The sequence below is a fragment of the Silene latifolia genome, chromosome 3 (genome assembly GCF_048544455.1).
Source record: "Silene latifolia isolate original U9 population chromosome 3, ASM4854445v1, whole genome shotgun sequence".
NCBI classification, from domain to species: Eukaryota; Viridiplantae; Streptophyta; class Magnoliopsida; order Caryophyllales; family Caryophyllaceae; genus Silene; species Silene latifolia.
The window spans coordinates 149,445,824-149,467,923 of record NC_133528.1 but is presented as its reverse complement, the minus strand read 5'-3'; the positions used below and the strand labels follow the sequence as shown (position 1 = coordinate 149,467,923).

Below are 22,100 nucleotides of genomic sequence, written 5' to 3'. Positions count from 1 at the left end.
AGGTTAAAAGTCAGATTCATCTTCACTTACCCCATCACATCGTCTTCAATATATTCTTCTTCAACAACCTTCCTCTTTCCAATGGCTTTCGCTTCAATGACACATCTTTGACACTTGCATGTGATATGTTTGAGTTTCTTTTTTAGGGGTGTTTTTTTTACCATTTTTTTTCATTTGTGTTGATGAAGTTGGTTTATTAAACTTTTTATTTTTTTTCCAGGGAATTTTTCAAGAACTAAAGAGAGAGAATGACTAAATTGGAGGAGAGATGGAAAAAGATTAGAAAATGTGAGGTTGTTAGAGTGAATTGTGAGAGAGTAGTGTGTAGTACGCAAATTTTGAAAAAATTACACTGTACAGTTATGTCAACACATCAAGCTATCAAATCTCTTACACATTTGCATGCCTACAAGCAGTCTACTACATACTAGTCTACTTTTGAATTAATTACACTCCCCAACCGGTTTCTAGCTTCTTTACCCATATTGTACAATGTGATAACAAAATGACCTGTCTTATTAATAAGACGGATAATCTTAGTTTTAAGTAAGACTAATTGTGCGAAAATAGGTACAACCTTCATTTCAATCATTTATTATACCATCTATAAATATAATAAAAAGACAATCAAAAGCATAACATTTCAACATTAAACTATTTAAGAATAATTTATCAAGCCACATCTCATTTCTTATTTTGAAAGGAAAAAAGAAAACAAAAATGAATTTGTAAACATTAAATGTAAATAAATAACATAATAGACATTAAACTTTAACCAATTTAATTTTAAAATAAATTAAACAATAATCAAAAACTAAAATACATAATAAATTTTATAGCTCCACGTTTATTGTTGGAATAAGATAAAGATAAATAAAAGCGAAAATAGAAAAATAACTGAAAAATATGTCAAACAAGAAAAAAAATAATAAGCAAAGAAAATAAAAGATCAAACACATCATATAACCCATAAAAAGAAAAATAGAAAAACAATGTAAAAAATTAAAAAAAAAACACATCACGTGCTCCGTATATAGCAAAACACAATTTTGGTCTGATTTTCTTAACTTATTAAACAAAAAAAAAAACAAAAAAAAAAATAGACAAATCTACCTCCCTAAAGTACCGCCTACTTACCTAATTTACACAACCAGCTCCTTTATGTAATCAGGGTTTTGTATTTATTTTCTTGTGTTATTAATAAGTCTGTCTTCTAACTGGTATATCTGTCACAAGTTTGATACGGGTCAAGTATCTCTCACTTGGGTAGATAAGATAAACTAGGAAATGACAAATAGTTTGTCTTTACCTATTCATGTGGTATTATTTGACCCGTCAGTCCGTCACAAATGAAAATTTGTGGTGTGTTATAGACTTCTGATGCAATGCGAAAAAAATATCAAACAAAAAAAATGCACTTTAGTGCAAGAAGAAAAAATAATAAGCAAAAAAATAAAAGATCAAACAAATCATGTGACCCATAAAAAGAAAAATAAAAAAACAATGTGAAATGTAAAAAACTAAAGAAAAAACACATCACGTGCCAAAAAAAAATAGAATAACAAAGTAAAATATAGAAAAAATAACATAAGACCCCACTAAGTACCAACAACAAAAAAACAAAAACAGAAGCACAAACATAGCAATATTCGTGACAAAATAATAGTAAACTGTGGTAAAAGTTTAGTATATTTTGATGATATATTATGACAATATACGTATTGGTAATTAATTTTTTTCATACGAGTCTCTTTTGTTCGTAGGGCCTAATGTTATCGTAAATCCAACCTTGTATAACTGTATAATACCACCACCGTGACAACATAGCTAGTCCCGTGAATATTCACGAGTAATAAAACTAGTTATAAATAAGAAAGGGCAATACTCACTCCGTCCTGGTTATTTATTTAGCTATTTTAATTTACACAAATTCTTGTTTACATCTGTTACCAGATAGAGTTAATTTGTGAAATAATAGCATATCTTGTTGATCGTCGTGGTTTTTTGGTGTTATTGAACTGGCGATGGTTCTGGGAGACTGTTTGTATTCGGAATCCCAAACTTTTTAAGTCTCGATTTCTCAAAGAAACTGGCATGCCGGATCCTGGACAAAAAATTGGGGATTTCAATTGGGCCATACATTATCTGAATGGACACTTTTTTTCAGGGTGATAGAGTGATACACCCCTCCGTTATATTTTACAACGGTTATAAACAAGACTAATTGTTTAATTTAAGTTATTTCACTCAATTGTTTGCTTGTGAAATAAGCCATAACCACTGTTGAAAGGTAGTACTTGAAACTATTTATACTAAATTGGGTTCATGTCAACCTAAATGATTGTTATTCTTGTATTATGAACAAACCGATTGGTTATGATAAATATGAGTTATTCTACAATCAAACCTCATATGATAAGTTTTCAGGATGATTACATAAATACGATTATGCAAATTAAAATACACATTCAAGCCGATTTTTGGATCTCCCAAGTAAATTGAATATTTCAAAAAACATAATCTAAGGACAATCAAACATAAAACAACCGGAGATGATCAATACACAATCTCTTCGTTATTGACTTAATAAATACTCTCTTTGTACCAGTTATTTATTTATCTTTTATTTTTATTATTGTTAAAGAGAAATTTTATTCAAAAATAAATAAGTATGTGTCCCACTAAGATAATACAAAATTGGGCCGAAATCGACATCTGATCGACCTGATCCGATAATACGTGACCTGATCCAAAAGATAACCAACATTAATTCCAAATATAATTTCGACATAAACTAAAAGTTAAGATGATAAAGACAAAAAGATAACAAAATAAAGCCTAGTGTGACAATCATAATTCACATTTCATCTCCAAATTCAAAGAATTTTTTAACAATAATTGGCATATGATGATCCGAAGTATGTCGTCCTTTATGGTTACATCTGGGGCAACAACATGTGTTAGCCTTGTCCCGCCACCAAAATATTTACTGAAGATTTGATGAATATGCTTAACGTATTTTGAATCACCCTACTCTAATTAATTGAATATTTCGAAAAGGATAATCTAAGTATAATCAAACATAAAACAACAGAAATAACGATAAATCAATTATCAAATTCAAAAGTTTCTAAGAATCGAGAAGCAGAACTTTAGTAGCTCAAAATATGTCTAAATAAGTAATAACTTTGAGGTAAAAACGCAACACTATTACAATTAATTTTCTTATTATTTATGCCCAAAATTAATATTTAAACTGAACATTTCAAATTTATTTGACGGCCCTAATTAGTGACTTAATAATATGCAATACTTTTCCTAATTCAAGAAACAAAAGTCATGAACTCATGGTCTTTTTGAAGGGCTACCATATTTTCTTCAAGAGATACTTCCAAATCCACACTTCCACCACCTTCACAACCTTGGCTTACATTTACTTTCCCATCATACTTATTTCCTGGGCCCATACGGATAGCTACGGCCCTACCAAGCCCAAATTCAAGCCCATACATATCGAACCTAGTCGACCCTCCTAACACCACACTGTTAGATCCAAGAAATTCAGCCAGTGACATACTAAGAAAGCCGGGGGTCGCAATAAGATTACCAATCAATTCCAAACTATCCCGGATGGATTTATTATCTCGGGTTTTGATTCCGTCACTTAAACGCCTTGCGGCCCAGCCCAAGTCATGGGTTAACAATTCTCCTACCTTGCAAATCACCTTAACTTGGGCTACATAATTCCCAAAGTAATTATCGGATAAAGGTGGGTCGACCCGAGAACGAGCATTGATAGCTATACTACAAGCCGTTTCTTGGTCTGCTGATATATTACGAGCCCTTGTTATCGCCCTCCATATAAGCGAAATTAAGGCTTGAAATGAAGATAAGTTTGAAATCGAGCCTTCTTGATTATTATTCGCCTCGGCTTTTATCTTTGCCAACGATTTAGATGACAAGTTGAAGACTAGGTCCTTTGGCGGGTTTGCCTCCCGTTTTCTTAGGACCTCCTCAAGCCCAAGATATGGCAATTTGATGGGCGGACCGTGGTCATATATGGGTACTCTCGAAATTCCCAATGATTTCCCAGTTGTACTTAAGGAACTAAATATTTCAGACAACATGCTAAGAAAATGCATAAAAGAAGTGCCATCCACGACACAATGGCTAATTGTAAACCCGATAAAAACCCCATCTACAAGTTGTGTAACTTGGATAGACAATAAAGGCCTGGTGTGACAATCATGATTTACATATATTTCTCCAAAATCGAAGAATTTTTTAACAATACTTGGCACAAGATGATTCGGAGTAAGGATATCCGATTTAGTCACACCAGGGGCAACTACATGAGTTAGTCGTGCCCCAGGACCTTTATTACAATCAATAAACACGCTACAAGCGCGTTCATCTGTAAAAGTTTCAGTGACAAAGCGACCAGCTAATGGGTAGAAATGGACTAGGGCAATCGAAAGAGACTCTTTTAGGGTATCTAGGAGATTAAGGAGTGTTTTAGAAGGTGATTGATCAATTGGGTAATTGTAAAGTAGACCTTTTTGTATAGGATACATCCCTAACATGCATATTTCAAGTGCATTTAAGTAAATAGGATCTTTTGATGCTTGCACTTCATGCTTTGGTTTCACAAAGTATTCTGAAATTAACTCCATTTTTGGTTTTGATTTTGAATGTTTAGTTTTTGCTACAGATGTTGATATGATTGAGTGCTTGATGTATGTAGTAATAAATGATTCAAATGAGGTAAGGTTGGTGAGTATTTTAGTGGCCACGAATTACACCTATGTTTCTTGGCCTCTTATCGTTTATATCTTGACCCACAACTTTGTCTAAAAGGGCAATAATTGAATCAAAGAACACGAGTTTATCTATATAGCAGATCATTATTTGACTTATCAAGAAGTTGGGGGACTAGGATTTCACGTTAGGGGGCGAAAAACCTCTAATAAGGGCTAAAGAATAATTTTACAAGGTAAAATTGATAAAAGTTCAAAAATATAACTAAAAACTTCGGATTTTTCCATGTTGGATGGGGGGCTGCTAGCCCCTCCCTCACTCCACCACACTGTTCTTGTTATAACAAAAGCAATAAGAAAGCAACATACGGATTTACGTGGTTAACTAACGGTGTGTTAGCTACGTCTACAGGGCAGAAGGGAGAGAGTTTTATTGATATGCAAGAAGTTTTCAGATTACAGATTCAGACGGTATGATAAACATATTAAGCATGACTCCTAGGTAAACCTCCGCATAGTCGCTCGAAGCGGCGACTAACAGAATCAAGGCACGAACTCAACAGTTCTCAAGACATTTATTAGTCTCCTTTAAGGCAGAGGTATCGTTTCAACCTTAAGGTCGGTTAAATATAATCGCATTTGAACTATTAAGATAAATTTTTTATTCTCCATCATTTAATTTGTTGTCTTATTCATACTATTTGACTCTCATCTTAAGCTTAGGACAAATATATAAACCTTTTCTTTCTGAATAAAAAAAAAGACGTTTGAGACGAATTCGTGCTATTTTTGTACCAACAAATTTGAAGAGACGCTCTAAGGGAAATCAAAGATGAAACATAAAACAATAAAGAGCTATTGATTAATACATACCGGGACAGAGGGAGTATTAAGTATGTATTCACTATCGTCACCAGCATATCAATATATTTATCCCATTTTATTGGGGCTATAGGATAAGACTGTCTGTGTTAAGACTGTCTTAATTTTAGACTTCTCACGACATCTTCTAATTTTCACCCTCTATTTTTAATTGGGTGTCAGAATCGTTTTCAGCTAAAACAATCTTCAGTAAACATTAGCATTACCCTTTTCGCAATTTATGAAATAAAAGCCTTGAAGTCATGGTCATTTTGAAGAGCTACCATGTGTTGTTCAAGTTCAAGAGGAATTTCTAACTCCACACTTCCACCCCCTTCACAACCTTGACTTACAACTACCTTCCCATCATTCCCACTTCCCATTCCCCTAAGAGCCGCTACGGCCTTACCAAGCCCAAATTCAAGCCCATACATATCGAACCTCGTTGATCCTCCTACCACCACTCTATTTGGCCCAAGAACGTCTTCACTTGACGCGCTTGCCACGCTTAGAAAGCCTGGAGTCGCAATAAGATTACCAACCAATTCGTAGGTATCACGAATGGATTTATTATCTTGGGCTTTGATTCCATCATTTAAACGCTTTGCGGCCCAACCCAACTCATGGGTTAGCAAGTCACCCACTTTGCAAATCACTTTAACTTGGGCTACATAATTCCCAAAATAGTCATCGGATAGAGGTGGGTCGAACCGGGGACGAGCATTGATAGCTAAACTACAAGCCGTTTCTTGGTCTGCTGACAGGTTTCGAACCCTGGTTATAACCCTCCATATAAAAGCAGCTAAGGATTTATATGAAGACAAGTTTGAAGTCGAGCCCTCTTTATTATTATTGGCCTTGGCCTTGGCCTTAATCATTGCCAAAGATTTAGATGTCAACTTGAAGAGGACTCGATCCGTTAATGGGCCGGCCCGTTTAGTCGTCATGACCTCTTCAAGCCCAAGATATGGCAACTTGATGGGTGGCCAATCCTCGTAGATGGGCACCCGTGATATTTCCAACGATTTCCCACTTGTATTAATCGAACAAAAAATATCAGACAACACGCTAACAAAATGCATAAAAGACGTGTCATCCATCGCACTATGGCTTATCGTAAACCCAATAAAAACCCCATCTACAAGTTCTGTAACTTGGATGGATAATATAGGCCTAGTGTGAAAATCATAATTTGTAAATACTTCTCCCAACTTGAAGAAATTTTGAACAATCTTAGGCACACGATGATTCGGAGAATTAAGGATATCCGATTTGGTAACACCTAGGGCAATTACATGAGTTAGCCTTACCCCAGGTCCCTTATTACAATCAATGAAAACGCTACAAGCGTGTTCATCAATAAAAGTTTCGGTCTCAAATTGACCAGCTAACGGGTAGAAATGGACAAGAGCAACAGAAAGCGACTCTTTTAAGGTATCTAGGAGATTAAGGAGTGTAGAAGAAGGTGATTGATGAAGAGGGTAATTGTAAAGGAGACCCTTTTGTATGGGATCAATGCTAGGTCCCTCTCATTTTATGAGAAAAAAAAAATACTCCCTCCGTCCCGGTCAATTATTATCCTTTGGTTTTGACACAAAAACAAAAAAAATGGTCAATTAATAAATGACAAGTGGAATAAATTGAGTGTAAATGATCAAATTGTTCATCAAATTCATTCTTAAAATAGAAAGGACAATAAATGACTCGGATACCCTAATATATAAAAAGGACAACAAATGACCGGGACAGAGAGAATAATTAGCAATCAATAATGATTGCGAGTTACCAATGATGGTTCTTGCTTAACTAGAGATTTTACGTTCAAGTCTAGGAATATATATCAGCCATTAAACTCGTGAGGATGAGCTTTACTGCTTAATGGTCCTACTCGGCTCAGATCTAAACTACTTTCTCTGTTCCGGTTAATTATTGTTCTTTGATTTTGGCACAAAGACCAAAAAAAGAGGAAGGGGCTAATTATTAAATGACAAGTGGAACAAATTAAGTGTGTATGATCAAATTGCTCATCAAATTCATTCATTCTTAAAATAGAATGGACGACAATTGACTGAGTCACCCCAATATGAAAACGGATAACAAATGACCCGGACAGAGGGAGTACATCGGACCGGTGGACAAAAAAAAATGATAACGAGTTTGGGGCGTTTAGACCGAATTGACCCGACCCGAATTCAACCCAATTGACACGTTTGACGGGTGTGCTCAAGCTACTAATAATCTATTAAAGTCTTGACAAAGTCTTAAATTAAGTCTTTAAAATCCAAGACTTTTTCCACTTGGTTGAAAGAAGATTAGAAATGGTCATGGTAGGTTGGGAGTGGCGCTTGGAGGGTTCATCGATGGTTCGTGGTGGTGGTTATGGTGGATGATTGGTTAATGGTTTTAACTGGGTGGAGAAATGGTCGGTGGTCATGTTTAATCAGTGGCAAATAAAACAGAATTTGTATGTATCAAATTTGGAAGAAAATGAAATTTAGTTAGTATATAATTTCAAAAACAAAAACAAAAATAAAAAAGATATTTTAGGTATATGTTTCCAAAAGTGATAATTGTTAGATACGTTATTAATTTACTCGGTATTATTAATAATGACCATTTCACATGCGATACTATAGTCGTCTCTACTTACCCTCGCCCCACTAGTGGATCGTTCTTTTTTTGGGTGTAAAGGGAGCCATGATGGCAAATTTAATCTTAATGGGATTTAAACTCAGATCATAAATACCATCTTTCATAACTTTATCAGCTAATTTAGTTAATATCTCCCCAATGGTGGATTGTGGTTCTACAGTATCTACCCTAAATTTTAATTCTTTTTTTTTTTTTTTTTTTTTGGCAGCGGTAAAAAAGTAGCCTTACAAACCCAATTCAGCTCTAGCTAGGTTATGGGCAACCTTATTAAGATGACGAGGTAAGAAAGTGAAACAAAGACAATGAAAGAACGTAAAAAAGTGCTCGATGTCCTGCAACAATCCCTTAGTCAAGTGGTGAGGTATTTCCACCCCCGCAAGTTGAAGAAGAAGTTGAAAACAATCAGAGGAGATGTCCAAATGAAGGATGTTATGACCCAAAGCCCATGTGATAAGATCTCGAATTCCCATAGCTTCGGCTTGGATAGCAGACTCTGCGACAAAACTACGAGTAAAAGTGCAACACCGAACTCCCTCAGGCGAATATACCACCCACCCCAAAGAAGCTCGACAAGAATCAACCCAAATCAAAAAATGGTAGATTACTTTGTATCTCACTCAATCAAGCACGATACTTTACCATTAAACACAATCCCCATCTTGGATTAAAGGGTAACTCTAGCACTATATAGTATATAAATTCGTAATTGTGGGTCAAGCATCATCACCAAAAACTATAAGACTCATCCTTAATATTTGGACCACCTAATTCCCGATGGTGCAAAACTATTACGAAGAAATTCCTAAAATCAAATTAATATCAGAATGTTTTGTGAAACCCACTCATGTAGGTGTCGCTAATGGCGCACCTAACGAACCACATTACTTACGTACAATCGATTTAATCACCTTAACCGTGAATCCAATGCAAAAGGGACTCCTTTTCGATACAAAACCACATAATTTACGTTCGCATTTTCTACCAAATCTCAAAAAGTCGTTGGCTTTCGCTCTCAATCACTTTTACACTTTATCTGGTCAACTTGTCACACAAAAATTTCCTGACGAACATGCATGTTGCTTGTACGTTGATTGCAATTCAGGCCCTGGGGCCCGCTTCATCCATGCATGTGTCGAATACAGGGTATCTGATATCGTCTCGTCTGTTGACGTTCATCCGATAGTCGCTTCATTCTTTGATCTCGGTGAAAAATCGATTAATAGCGACGGCCATACTAGGCCACTCTTATCGGTCCAAGTGACTGAGTTACTGGATGGTATATTTATCGGGTTTACCATGAATCATTGTTTAGCGGATGGTACGTCTTTGTGGCATTTTATATCAACTTTGTCCGAAATATTTGGTCAACTCAACGACCAAAAGGAAGTTAATTACGACGTCGTTTCAATAACAAAAAAACCGATTTTTAAGACGCTATTTTTTGATCATGAATATGGGCCTGGTCCTATCCCTAAGCTGCCTTACGTCGAGCCCAATGAATTTAAATTCCGATACGATCCAGGCCCATTAAGAGTGAGAATATTTCACTTTTCATCCAAGTCCATTTCAATGCTTAAGGCCCAAGCAAATGAAGAATGTGGGCTTCATAACAATATATCCTCATTTCAGGCTTTATGTGGGCTTATGTGGCGGTCCATAACCCGTTCTAGGAATTTACGACCCGATTACGAGGTCAAGTTTGCCGTGGCGATTAACGCCCGTCCCCGATTGGATCCACCGTTGTCACCCGAATACTTTCGGTCTTTTTACGTGACAGCCAAATGTGTATACAAAGCGGGTGATTTATTGAGCAATGGTTTAGGCCAGGCCGCGTTACTAATTAATCAAATTATTAAAATGTATGATGACGAGGGAACTCGCAGAGTTTTAAAACAATATGAGGAGCAACCTTCTATTCATCGACCTGTTTTTAATTCGTCTAATGGTAATCCTAAAGCAGGAATATTTATAGCTGGTTCGTCAAAATTCGATACCTATGGACCTGAATTTGGGCTAGGTAGAGCCATAGCGGTTCTAGGTGGGTACGTTAATATGGACGATGGGAAATTGGTAATGAATCCAGGACGTGACGGAGATGGAAGTGTGGATGTAGAGGTTGTCCTTAAGCCTGAAACCATGAATGCTCTCGAGTTAGATGAAGAATTTATGAGTTTCACGACTTGATTGTCGACCCCAACTCATATCGATACTAAATTTTATGAATGTTTTATATCATTATTGTTGCATCAAAAGGCGAGTTTAAGGGGCGAAATGGTAGGCAATGAGATTGAACCATTGAGGAGTTGAGTAAGTGAGTAAGCGAGTACTCTCTTTCTCCATGTGAATAATTTACATTTGCTTTATTTTGTAAGGAAAAATAAAACAAATGTAAATTATTGACTGGAACGGAGAAGTATTAATTAAACTTTAATATATGAGAAAATTGTATTGTGAAACATTAGTTAGTATTAATTAACCTTTTATTTTGGGTCATTTGTGAACAACTACCTTTTATTTTATTTTTGGCTTTCAACTACCTTTCATTTCTTCGTTTGCAAAAGACTACCAAAAATCCACTTCCGGCAAAAAAAAGTCAACTTTCCGGCGTTAACTTACCATTTCATGTTGAATCTAACTCTTTACTTCATAACCGTAATAATCGATGATAAAAATTGATTAAACCCAACATTAATCACCTCAATTTGTTTATCTCTTAACCGAATCAAAGTGCTAATCACCGAAACAAAATCATCATTGATATTAATCTTAACATGGTAAATAATTCTTCAACAATAATGATCTATTATGGCCTAATTGGCAAAATTAACTCCTAATGTTAACTATTCGAAAATTATCATGGATTCACTCTTAGGATCACTTGTGTGCTACTATCTCATTAGTTTTCTTAAACCCACCATCTTACCATGAAGAGAGATATAAGGTACTTTAATATGACTTAAAGGACAATAGGCTGATGAATCATGAGTAGTCTATAAGGTTGTTGAAATGTAAGGGTGAAGGTGACAGTGGTAGTAAAGGTGACGAGTGACAACGAAGATGGAGATGGAGATTGAGATGGTTGATGCGTTGGTATTGCTTTGAACAAAATTTTGATAAGGTGTTGGGCATGGAGATGAGCTTTTTCGGATTTTGTTGGGTGAACAAAGGGAAAATATGGGTTATATGTGTGAAAAGGGGAGAAAAAAGTAAGTCAACGCCGGAAAATTGATTTTTTTTTCGCCGAAAGTGGATTTTTGATAGTCTTTCGCAAAATGAAGAAATGAAAGGTTGTTGAAAGCCAAAAATAAAATGAAAGATAGTTGTTCATAAATGACCCTAAATAAAAAGTAGTTTTTGACAAAAAAAACTCATGCAAATTCCACGTAACCTTCGTTATGACAATTGACTTAATATAATGTAAGGTATTCTTAAAAAAAATCAACTGAATGAAATAATCCTTTGTCACCTTCTTCTCATCAATTTACTATGTTTTAATTGTGAAACTAGTTTTATACCCGTGCAGAATTGCACGGGATTGAATATAGTGTTAATTACCTAACGAAATATTTAAATGGTGAAAATAAAATTGCACATAATTATAAAATTTAAAATATTAACTAATAAATATCATTAAATAAAAGTCATGTTACAAATATTGGTAGATGATCTCTCATTTAATTGTAAAATTTAAAATATTAATTAATAAATATCATTAAATAAAAGTTAAGTTACAAATATTGGTAGATGATCTCTCCTTTGTTAGACGAAATTGGGTTGTAGACCTTATTACTCACTAATTTAGACTTGGCAAAATCAACCCGGGCCTGACCCGAGACCCGAAATCAACCCGAACTGTCGCACCCGAAACCCGAATCGACCCGACCCTAAAATGACCCGACCTTTCATGGACCTGTAACAGACCCGACCCGAAACCACTCAACACCACTGACCCGAAAGACTTGAAATGCCTTTTTTCTCTCTTAATCATTGACTCGAAAATGTTACGACCCGAAACAACTCGACCCGCTTGACCCCAAACAGACTTGACCAAAAACCTTGAAACAGACTTGTAACCCGAAATGACCTAACCCGAACTAAATACTTGTTTAAATTGGCCCAAATGAATACTTCCTAAATACTTGTTTAAATTGGCCCAAAAAAGCTTACACCCTTTGACCCAAATTTTATCAAGTACTCTAATTCCGTCCAACATATGAATATATCAAAAGTACTTTATAATCTTCCTAACAAAGAAAAATCCTAAATATTCGTCAAAACTTGTCATCTTCAAATATACCTTCTTTTGTACCCCATCTCAGATTTAAGCCATCATCATTAATCATTATCAAATTTATGATCATCACATAATTTAAATCTATGCTAAACCAAAATTATCACCATCCATTTCACCGTTTTGCTCTTTTGATCTCTTCACTCATCCATTTGTGCTCCTCCATTATACTATAATTAATTAATTTGTGATTGTAAAGACAATTCATCTTGGTTCCGACTAAATTCCTAAATTAATTAAATTGTTTTCTATCCATCACTTTCAGAATTAAATTTCATTCATAGGGTGAGTTAGATTTTCTCTGCTACTCATTTTGATTTATTGTTTTTCTTATTTACTTGTGTTTTTCGATTTTGGTTTTTGTGGGTTTTTGATTTTGATTAATGTAGCCATGTTGGTCGCAAAACCAATGTGATCCTTTATTTTTTTTTCTCGATGATTCATTTATGAATCGTTTATACTCATATAATTTTTTTATAGCTTTTTAAAAAAAAAACTGGTTTTTTATTTTTATTTTTCATAATATTTTTTCTCTCATCAAAATTAATTTTTTTTTATAAACTACAAAAAATAAAAGTACTACTCGTACAATTTTTTTTTTTTCATTTGTAAATTGGTATTGTATTGGGTTAACTAAATTATGTCAATTAAATGTAAAGCAAATTTAAAATCTGAAATTATTGGAGAGAGACTAATTAAATACCTTCAAAGAAGGTGGTGAGCCCTACAAAAAAAAAAACCAATACTTAATCTCTGAAATCAAGGGACCAATAGAAATGCAAAGAAGGCTTCAGCTTTTATAGTAAGGGGATTTGTAAGAAAATTGGATGTAATTATATTGTCATCCCCTATTTACTAAAAAAAATAGGTGAACTCATAAATTTTCCCTTTAAAAAATATATTTTTAAATAAGGAAGTTATTGATAATTATAATTGTATTCAACAAATGAGGAAATTAATAATTATAATGTATTTCACTATATAATTCTTTTCATTAAAATCACTCTTTTCATCAAATTATATAATTTTTACTAAAAACTAAAACTTTAATATTTTAATTAAAATATAAATAATTTAAAACTATAAACTATAAAATCTTTTATTGAAGGCTTGAAGCTATTATTTGATGTCATATAATTCGAGCAGGCTATGCAAGCTAGTAAGGATAACCGTAAGGTAATATACTCGCTTTACTTCAGTGAATAGTTTACATAATTACATATTATTTACAGTTACTTTATTTTGTGAGGAGGAGATAAAGTAAGTCTAATTTATTGACCGAAACGAAAGAAGCGATACATTCGATCCATGGAAGACGTCCAAGTGTAGATCTAGAGATCTGCGTTAAGCCAGAAACCATGAATGATCTTGATCTAGACAAGGAGTTCACGAGTTTTGTTTCATTGACATTTGCTACGTGGAACGTTGATATATCACAAAACTTTAGAGAGACGGTCTCTCAATAGCATAATTGAGTATTGAGATATCTCTATTTTCCATATTATATTTCACATTAAATTAGTTGGAGACGATCTCTTAAGAAACCAAGCAAAACCAGTCAATGGGCCGGGTTTGGCTCGGGCTGGCTCGGGTCTCTCATTGATTTCGGGATAATTCGGGTCGGGACGGGTCATCTCGGGTTTCGGATCTGTTTCGGGTTTGTTAGCGGGTCGGGTCATTTCGGGTCAATGAATAATGGAGAAATATTTATTTCAAGTCTTTTCTGTTCCATTAGAGTTATATTTTGTCGGGTCATTTTCAAATTTGGTGGTTTCGGATCGGGTCATTTTCGGGTCGGGTTAGTTACGGATCAAGAAAGCTCGGGGTCATGTTCGGATCGGGTCGGGTCAGTTCGATTTTTCAGGTCGGGTTACTTTTGTCAGGTCTATATATAACCCGATTCCCAACGATTTTTGTTTCATTGACATAAATGTTGGCCCGTTTTCTGTAGCGACTGTATCATGCGGTCATGCCATTATCTTAACCTGTAAGTCTGGCTTAAGTCGGATATTATCCGCTTTAAAGTTAAAACGGATCAAATACTACTATTATTTGGAGGTAATAAAGCTAACAAATTTTGCATATTTTATACAACTTATCATGTAGTTTGGTATGTACTGTATTTAGTCCGTCTTAAGTTTAAGACAGATATTCTAAGTCTTAAAAGAAAATTTGTGCTCTTTTATTTAACCTAATTGATATCCTTGTCTTACATTACGTTATAGGACTTGTTTGGGATGTGAGTAATGATTAAGGGAGTAATAGAGTTAAAATGAACTAAAAAATGGAGGGAAGGGATGGGGGTTGGAGATAGAAATGGATAAAAATGGGGAAAGATAGTGTAATAGTCACTCCATTAAGGGAGTAATTGTTACTCACCTCCCCCTCTAAGTAATAATTACTTCCATATAGAGGTAATAATTCCTCCCTCACCTCCTCTTTCCACCATCGTTCATCCATAATCACCACAAAGCACCAATCTCTTCCCATTTCTTCTTATTTTAGCTCTCATTACCCCCTTAATAATTACTGTCATCCCAAGCAAGTCCATAGGGTGTAAAAGCACTAAAGAAAAAAGATCGCCATGACACTATGTTGTCGGTAGACGATAATACTTTACTATTTGAGTGATTAGTTTTTCCGTATCTAGAAAGGCCTCAGCATTTTAAAACTATATCTTCAAGACTATGACATAATTCTAAAAAATATGATGGTGGGTCAAATACAATCAACTATGATCACCAAATGATAGCATTACCCTCAACATAATGTGATTAAGGTCTTAGTTTGATAGTTAAGACGGAGATATCATGATAATAACATGTTTTTAACACGAATCCCCCTCGCCTATTTATTGTATTCGCTTTGCGTCTTATTTGACACAAAAAAATAATCAAAACAGATTGGAAGGTATTAAGTTAAGACGGTATTAAGCAAAACTATCTGTTTAATGAGATACTATACCAAATACCCTTAAGGTGTTTAGGTAGGGGTGTAAACGAGCCGAGCCGAGCTCGAGCTTACCTATGATCGAGCTCGGCTCATATTGTAAAAGTCGAGTTCGAGTCCAAACCCGAGCTCTTGAAATCAAGGCTCGGGATCAGCTCATATAATATTTTACGAGCCCGAACCCGAGCCCGAGCTTTGTTTGCGTACTATTTTTTTGAGCATTATTTTTATTATAAAATAATTTTTTATTTAAAAATTCAAATTCAAACGAGAATATTATTTTTTTGTTAGCTTATAATAACAGTTATTATGTAATTTTATCTTATAAACTAATATTTTAATTTATTTATTTTAAAATTGATACAATTTAAGTAAATATATTGAAAAACATTAAGTAATTTTAAAAATAACGAGCTCCCGAGCCGAGCCTTAGTGTGCTCAAGCTCGGTTCGGTTTGGGCTCAGCTTAGTTCGAGCCCGAGCTCGAGCTCAGTTTGACCGATCTCGAGCCGAGCTTTGACCGAGCCGATCCCGAAGGCTTGTCGAGCAGGCTCAGTTCATTTACAGCCCTATGTTTAGGTGTCCCATCTTTTGAACATCTTACCTACGAGTTTTAAAAGCTGGCGTTTTGTTTTCCAAGCCTAAGCTCTCACAATGGTACATTTGTGGCCAAGAGATATGATTAGTCAAAATCTAGTTAAAAAAGTTTGACAAACCATGATTCTGGCCACGAGTTCAAAAGGTAGCGCTTTATTCAAATAAAAAATCTCTTATAGATGATCAGTTGAGAAAAAAATCGTTGTTTTTGGAACTCGTGAGCATGGGTAATAGTCCACAATGTTGTTAGGATCGGGATTCTACTTTGTATCGATGAGCTCATTAGGATCGGATCGTAGAATCATAAGCTCCTACAAATTAACTAAAATACATAATTGTGTTATCAAAATATGTTAAAATCTCGTGTTTAAATATCTAATCACTATTATCTTAGCATGTGCCCACAAATTATTCCCATTTATAATAATTTACTATCGTGAACGTCATATATAAAATTTTAGTAACTGGAAAAATTTAAAGATTAATAATGTAAGATCGGATCGTATAATCGTAGGATCATATTAAGATTCTACTTGAAAAAAATTGAGACAAGTTGAATCGTAAGATGGTGTTTCCTCACCGTCGATATTCACATAAATTGTGTTTTGTTTAGATTAAATCATCCGGTTTACTCTCCGAATTCGAGAAGGGTAGGACATTAGGCTAGTAAAACTCTCTCTCATAAGTTTTAACAATGTTGCATTATTGGGATTCGAACACAATATCTCTGATTAAATTAGAACAACTCCTTGTCAGTTAATCTAAATGCTCGTGCGCAGGTATTCACATAAAACTGTTCATTGTCATATAAAAAGAGTCGAAAGGAGGCACAATTGTTGCAAATCCAATCAAAAAACTTTCCAAGTATCCAATTCTCCGTTCTCCATAATTCACCAAAATGGCTAGTTATTGTGAAGGGAGTAGTCGTAAACTGAAATTCATATCAGAATATTTTGCGAAACCGACCCGAGTAGCAAATAATGAAACCCAAAATTACTTGGGTGCTTTAGAACTACACATGTTAAGCATGGGTCCAATGCAAAAGGGTCTCCTTTACAATACAAAACCTCATAATTTACAATCTCATCTTTTACCAAAACTCAAAAAATCATTGTATGTTTCCTTACTACATTTTTACCCTTTAGCCGGCCAACTTGTCACTCGAAAATTCGAGGACGAAAATAAATGTAGTTTTTACGTCGATTGCAACAAGGGTCCCGGTGCCCGTCTAATCCATGCTTCTGTGGATTACACGGTATCTGATATCTGCTCCTCTGTCGATGTCCATCCGATAGTCAATTCCTTTTTTGATCTCGGTGAGAAATCGGTTAATTATGACGGTCATACTAAACCGCTTTTGTCGGTCCAAGTAACCGAGCTAGTCGATGGGGTTTTTATCGGGTTTACTATGAACCATTGTATAGCGGATGGTACCTCCTTATGGCATTTCATATCCTCGTTAGCTGAAATATTTGGTCAACTCAACGACGATAATCAAGACAACGACAAAATTTCGGTTTCAAAAAAACCGATTTTTACGAGATTATTTCCCGAACCTGGCTATGATAAAATCTGTAAATTGCCTCCCTTTGAACCCGAAAAAGACTTATTCCGGTATGATCCGGGCCCATTAAGAGTAAGATTATTTCATTTCTCATCGAGGGCGATTTCAATGCTGAAGGCCCAAGCTAACGAAGAATATGGTCATCACAACAACATTTCTTCATTCCAAGCCTTATGTGGGCTGACGTGGCGGTCCATCACTCGTGCTCGAAATTTGCAATCCGATTTAGATGTGGATTGCACTGTAATAATGAATGCCCGAACCCGGCTCAATCCACCGTTGCCATATGAATATTTTAAGAGTTTCCTTTGGGGAGGCCGAACCGGGTCTAAAGTGAGTGATTTATTGGGCAAACCCGGTTTAGGCCGGGCTGCATTATTGATCAACCAAAGTATTAAAATGCAAGATGAAAAAATAATTCGAGAAATGTCGAAACTAGCTGACGAATATCCTCGTTTTGCCCAACCCGGTCCACGCTCGCTTAATTACCGACCTCATAGGTTATACATAGGTGGTTCGACAAAGTTTGAGATGTATGGGCCCGAATTTGGGTTAGGTAAAGCCGTAGCGGTTTTAGCCGGCCATGCTAATAAGGAAGACGGTAAGGTGACGGCTAATCCGGGACGTAACGGAGATGGAAGTGTCGATTTAGAGATCTGTCTTGAGCCTGAAACCATGAATGCTCTTGAACTCGAGGAGGAGTTTATGAGTTTTGCATCATAGACATATTATTGATGGATTAATTTGTTGTTGTTCTTGAATTACTTAGTTTATTTCATTTCATGGCAAACCCAAAATAATTATTGAGTTTGTTTCCCTTTTATTTATTTAACACATTTTAACAATGAAATTAAGTTTCACAATTAATTTGTAAAATCTTATGATTCCACGATCAATTTTGAAATGGATTCTGATCATCCTTCAATCAGAAGTAAAATCCCGCATCTAACAACATTGCTCACGACTATCATTAGCTGTGAGTCATGACGAAGGGTGTTCAAAAAGTGGTCCGGACAGGCATATTGGAGCGACCCAGACCTTCCGATCCAGCCTGGTCCAGACCGGATACATACCGTTATGGTTTACGGGCCCCAAAAAATATGGTCCGGTACAAATTCGGAAAAAATCGGGCCTAAAGGGTTCCGGTCCGGGTCACCTCCTAATCGGCCCGATGTCCGGTCTTGGGGTTAGTAGTTATCCGGTCCGTCGGTTCATCCGATCTGATCCGGTCCGGTTTCGGACCGATGAACACCCCTAGTTGTGATGCGCACAACTTTTTTTCAATAAGTCTTTCTTAAGAAGGATATATCAGTCTAAGATTAAAACGGGTCAAATACATGTCACTTGCATGGATAAAGACAAATCTTTTGCTAATAACTATACATTTTGTCTTTGTCTTATATCTATAAAAGTGGTAACTATTTGATCCGTCTTACATAGATAAAGACGGATATAGTCCAATATGATCCAGGCCCATTAAGAGTGAGATTATCTCACTTTTTATCCAAGTCAATTTCAATGCTGACGGACCAAGCAGATGAAGAATGTGGGCTTCATAACAATATATCCTCATTTTAGTCCTTATGTGGTGGTCCATAACCCGTGCTAGGAATTTACGACCATTTACTGTGACCATTAACGCCTACGATTGGATCCACCGTTGTCACCCGAATACTTTCGGTTTTTATACGTGACAGCCAAATGTGAATCCAAAGCGGGTGATTTATTGAGCAATGGTTTGGGTCAGGCCACGTTACTAATTAATCAAATTATTAAACTATATGATGACGAGGGAACTCGCAGAGTTTTAAAACAATATGAGAAGCAACCTTCTATTTATGGACCGGTTCCTAATTCGTTTGATGGTAATCCTAAGCTAGGAATATTTATAGCTGGTTCGACAAAATTTGATATATATGGACCTGAATTTGGACTAGGTAGAGCCATAGCGGTTCTAGGGGGGTACGTTAATATGGACGATGGAAAATTGGTAATGACTCCAGGACGTGACGGAGATGGAAGTGTGAACGTAGACGTTGTCCTTAAGCCTGAAACCATGAATGATCTCGAGTTAGATGAAGAATTTATGAGTTTCACGACTTAAGTGTCGCCCCAAATCATTTCAAAACTAATTTATAGGTGGCGGAATAATAAAGCTTATGCGAGTTTAAAAGGCGAAAAGGTAAGCTATAGATTGTTGAGAAGTCGTGTAGGTGAATATTAATCTAAAATTTTATTATATGAGAAAATTGTATTGTGAAGCATTAGGACATTGCTGCAAATTTCATTATGACTATCAAGTATCAATAGCCTATTATATTTCCATCATGTATTTGAACTTTGAGGCCATGTCGGCTTCAGCCACGGCTTAACCCCCTAATTGTAAATATTAGCTCCGTCACTGCTTGAACCCATCATATTACTAGAGAGCATTATCTATGAAACGGAGTTAGGCGTATAATGTGTTAATTTATTTGTATTTATTACCCGGGGCATCGATCTAATGCCTAGTTCAGTCATGAGCACGAGAACAGGGTCCCAAATTTGGTAATCAAATTTATTAGCTTTATTAATGTAATTCAATCTAAAACCTTGAAATATACTACACTTATTCATTCATATTTAAAGCGACATTTTTTTTTAGAGTGCAAACCTCTATTTGTTTTAAGATGTCCATGTTGTTTACGGTAAGCAATATGCATACCGAAAGCCGTTAACTACAATGTCCGAGTGCAACGGACCTTACAATATATTATGTTGCCTCGGACGAAATTAAACTACGATGTCGATACAAACTCATTTCCCAAAAATGTAACATAAAATTGTGACATGAAGGTAGCAAAAACATAGTGACATGCCTGCCATGTTAGGTGAGTGTCAAAACTAGGTAGATCATACCTTAAACTAATAGGACAGCCAAAGGTACATTTCACTTGTCCTCTCTTTCACAATAAACACAATAAATTGCATTATCTATCTACTTGTGCTTACCGTACAAAGATGCTCATCCCAAAGCCTGAAACAACAATTCATACCTTTGTTTTTTTCCTCATTTTTTTTTTATATACTTTCGGTTAAGAAAGATTATATAAAAACTATATACAATATATTTGATTACATAAAAAGTATAGTCTAACAAACATCATTAAGGGCGGCCGCGAGAAAAAACAATGAGTATACTTATTGTATAACATTGCATGCAGTCATGCACCACCGGCCAACAAGTACTACTCAAGCTAGCTAAGCATGTTAATTACTCTGTATAGACGTACGATAAGTCTCTCTTAGAACGACAATATTCATCTTAAGATGAAAAGAAGTTAATATATACCCATTTGTATATTTAAGACAACCCTTTTTGTCCTTTTATTAAGCCTAACACATTCTCATTTTATCCCATTTACTATGTTTGACTCGTTCTAAATTTAATACATATTGTAAGCAAACAAAGTACTTTATTGGTATGGCATACATCTAGTCTTTCTATTTGGTCATTTGTTTACTTTTACTTTAAGTAAAGATCAACTCAAGGAGAGAGGGAGCGGGCCATTTGTGATTACTGTTATGAATGACAAATGGACAATAATGAATATGAAAAATCAAATTTCCTATTAGAATCTTGCGTTATATAGAAAGTTAAAAGACATGAATGAGACAACTAAAATGAAATACATTAAAAAAAAAAATTCGAGACAAAGCAGTATTTCCTATAACACAAAATCTCACTTTAGACGGACACTATCCGTCTAAAGTTGTAAACGGGTAAAATACGTGACCAATTACATAATAAGACAAACAACAAGTGGGATGGTGGGGGTTGCTATTCATGCAAAAAAAGAAATTATTTGACCCGTCCACGTCTTTAGACGAATATTAGTGTCTACAATGAGACTAATTGTTCCTATAAATACCTAGTAACCATCACAACCTCTTTCAATTGACTCCTTGAACATTCATTTCCCAAAACTTATCAATCAAAACTACTCTTAAACCTTTGTAAATCCAAATATTTCTTCACAAATCATGGGTATAAGAATCCATTCAATGATCTCCAACACAAAACAAATTCTCAAACTCCATTCTTCTCTCAATAAAAACCATCAAAATTCAGTACCTAAAGGACATATTCCTGTTTACGTAGGACATAATAAGGACATGAAACGGTACGTTGTACCCTTATCTTTCCTTAACCACCCTTCATTCCTAGACTTGCTTCGTCGATCTGAAGAAGAATTTGGGTTCGATCATCCAATGGGTGGCCTAACGATTCCTTGCAGCGAGGAAAGTTTCATCAATCTCACCATACTATTGCAATCTTAATCCCAAGGAAGACGACGAGTACCGAGGAATCAGAAATGTACTCTCGGATTCTTTGGAATTGCAACGTTTTACTTTAGCATAACTTTAGACTAGGCGAATTGTTAGTGTTT

The 22,100-nt window shown here is 35.3% G+C and overlaps 6 protein-coding genes across 6 annotated transcripts; 4 read left to right on the top strand and 2 right to left on the bottom strand.

The window, feature by feature from the left end:
• Positions 1-3,209: 3,209 nt before the first annotated feature.
• LOC141648442 (putative acetyltransferase At3g50280) lies at positions 3,210-4,842 on the bottom strand. The gene has a single exon (XM_074457105.1). It carries the CDS (start codon positions 4,671-4,673, stop codon positions 3,324-3,326), a length of 1,350 nt encoding a protein of 449 aa, XP_074313206.1. The 5' UTR covers positions 4,674-4,842; the 3' UTR covers positions 3,210-3,323.
• A 1,015-nt stretch (positions 4,843-5,857) lies between these two features.
• Positions 5,858-8,740, bottom strand: LOC141649959 (uncharacterized). The gene is made up of 2 exons (XM_074458623.1): positions 8,503-8,740; positions 5,858-7,056 (listed from the first exon to the last, which is right to left on the bottom strand). Exons 1-2 carry the CDS (start codon positions 8,738-8,740, stop codon positions 5,858-5,860), a joined length of 1,437 nt encoding a protein of 478 aa, XP_074314724.1.
• Positions 8,741-9,044: 304 nt separating this feature from the next.
• Positions 9,045-10,454, top strand: LOC141649957 (putative acetyltransferase At3g50280). The gene has a single exon (XM_074458621.1). It carries the CDS (start codon positions 9,045-9,047, stop codon positions 10,452-10,454), a length of 1,410 nt encoding a protein of 469 aa, XP_074314722.1.
• A 6,508-nt stretch (positions 10,455-16,962) lies between these two features.
• Positions 16,963-18,493, top strand: LOC141646461 (putative acetyltransferase At3g50280). The gene has a single exon (XM_074454344.1). The coding sequence runs from the start codon at positions 17,005-17,007 to the stop codon at positions 18,391-18,393; it is 1,389 nt and encodes a 462-aa protein (XP_074310445.1). The 5' UTR covers positions 16,963-17,004; the 3' UTR covers positions 18,394-18,493.
• Positions 18,494-18,573: 80 nt separating this feature from the next.
• Positions 18,574-19,774, top strand: LOC141649956 (putative acetyltransferase At3g50280). Its single transcript, XM_074458620.1, has 2 exons — positions 18,574-18,646; positions 19,368-19,774. The coding sequence occupies exons 1-2, from the start codon at positions 18,574-18,576 to the stop codon at positions 19,772-19,774; spliced, it is 480 nt and encodes a 159-aa protein (XP_074314721.1).
• Positions 19,775-21,610: 1,836 nt separating this feature from the next.
• Positions 21,611-22,087, top strand: LOC141648440 (auxin-responsive protein SAUR21-like). The gene has a single exon (XM_074457103.1). The coding sequence runs from the start codon at positions 21,694-21,696 to the stop codon at positions 21,988-21,990; it is 297 nt and encodes a 98-aa protein (XP_074313204.1). The 5' UTR covers positions 21,611-21,693; the 3' UTR covers positions 21,991-22,087.
• Positions 22,088-22,100: the final 13 nt, after the last annotated feature.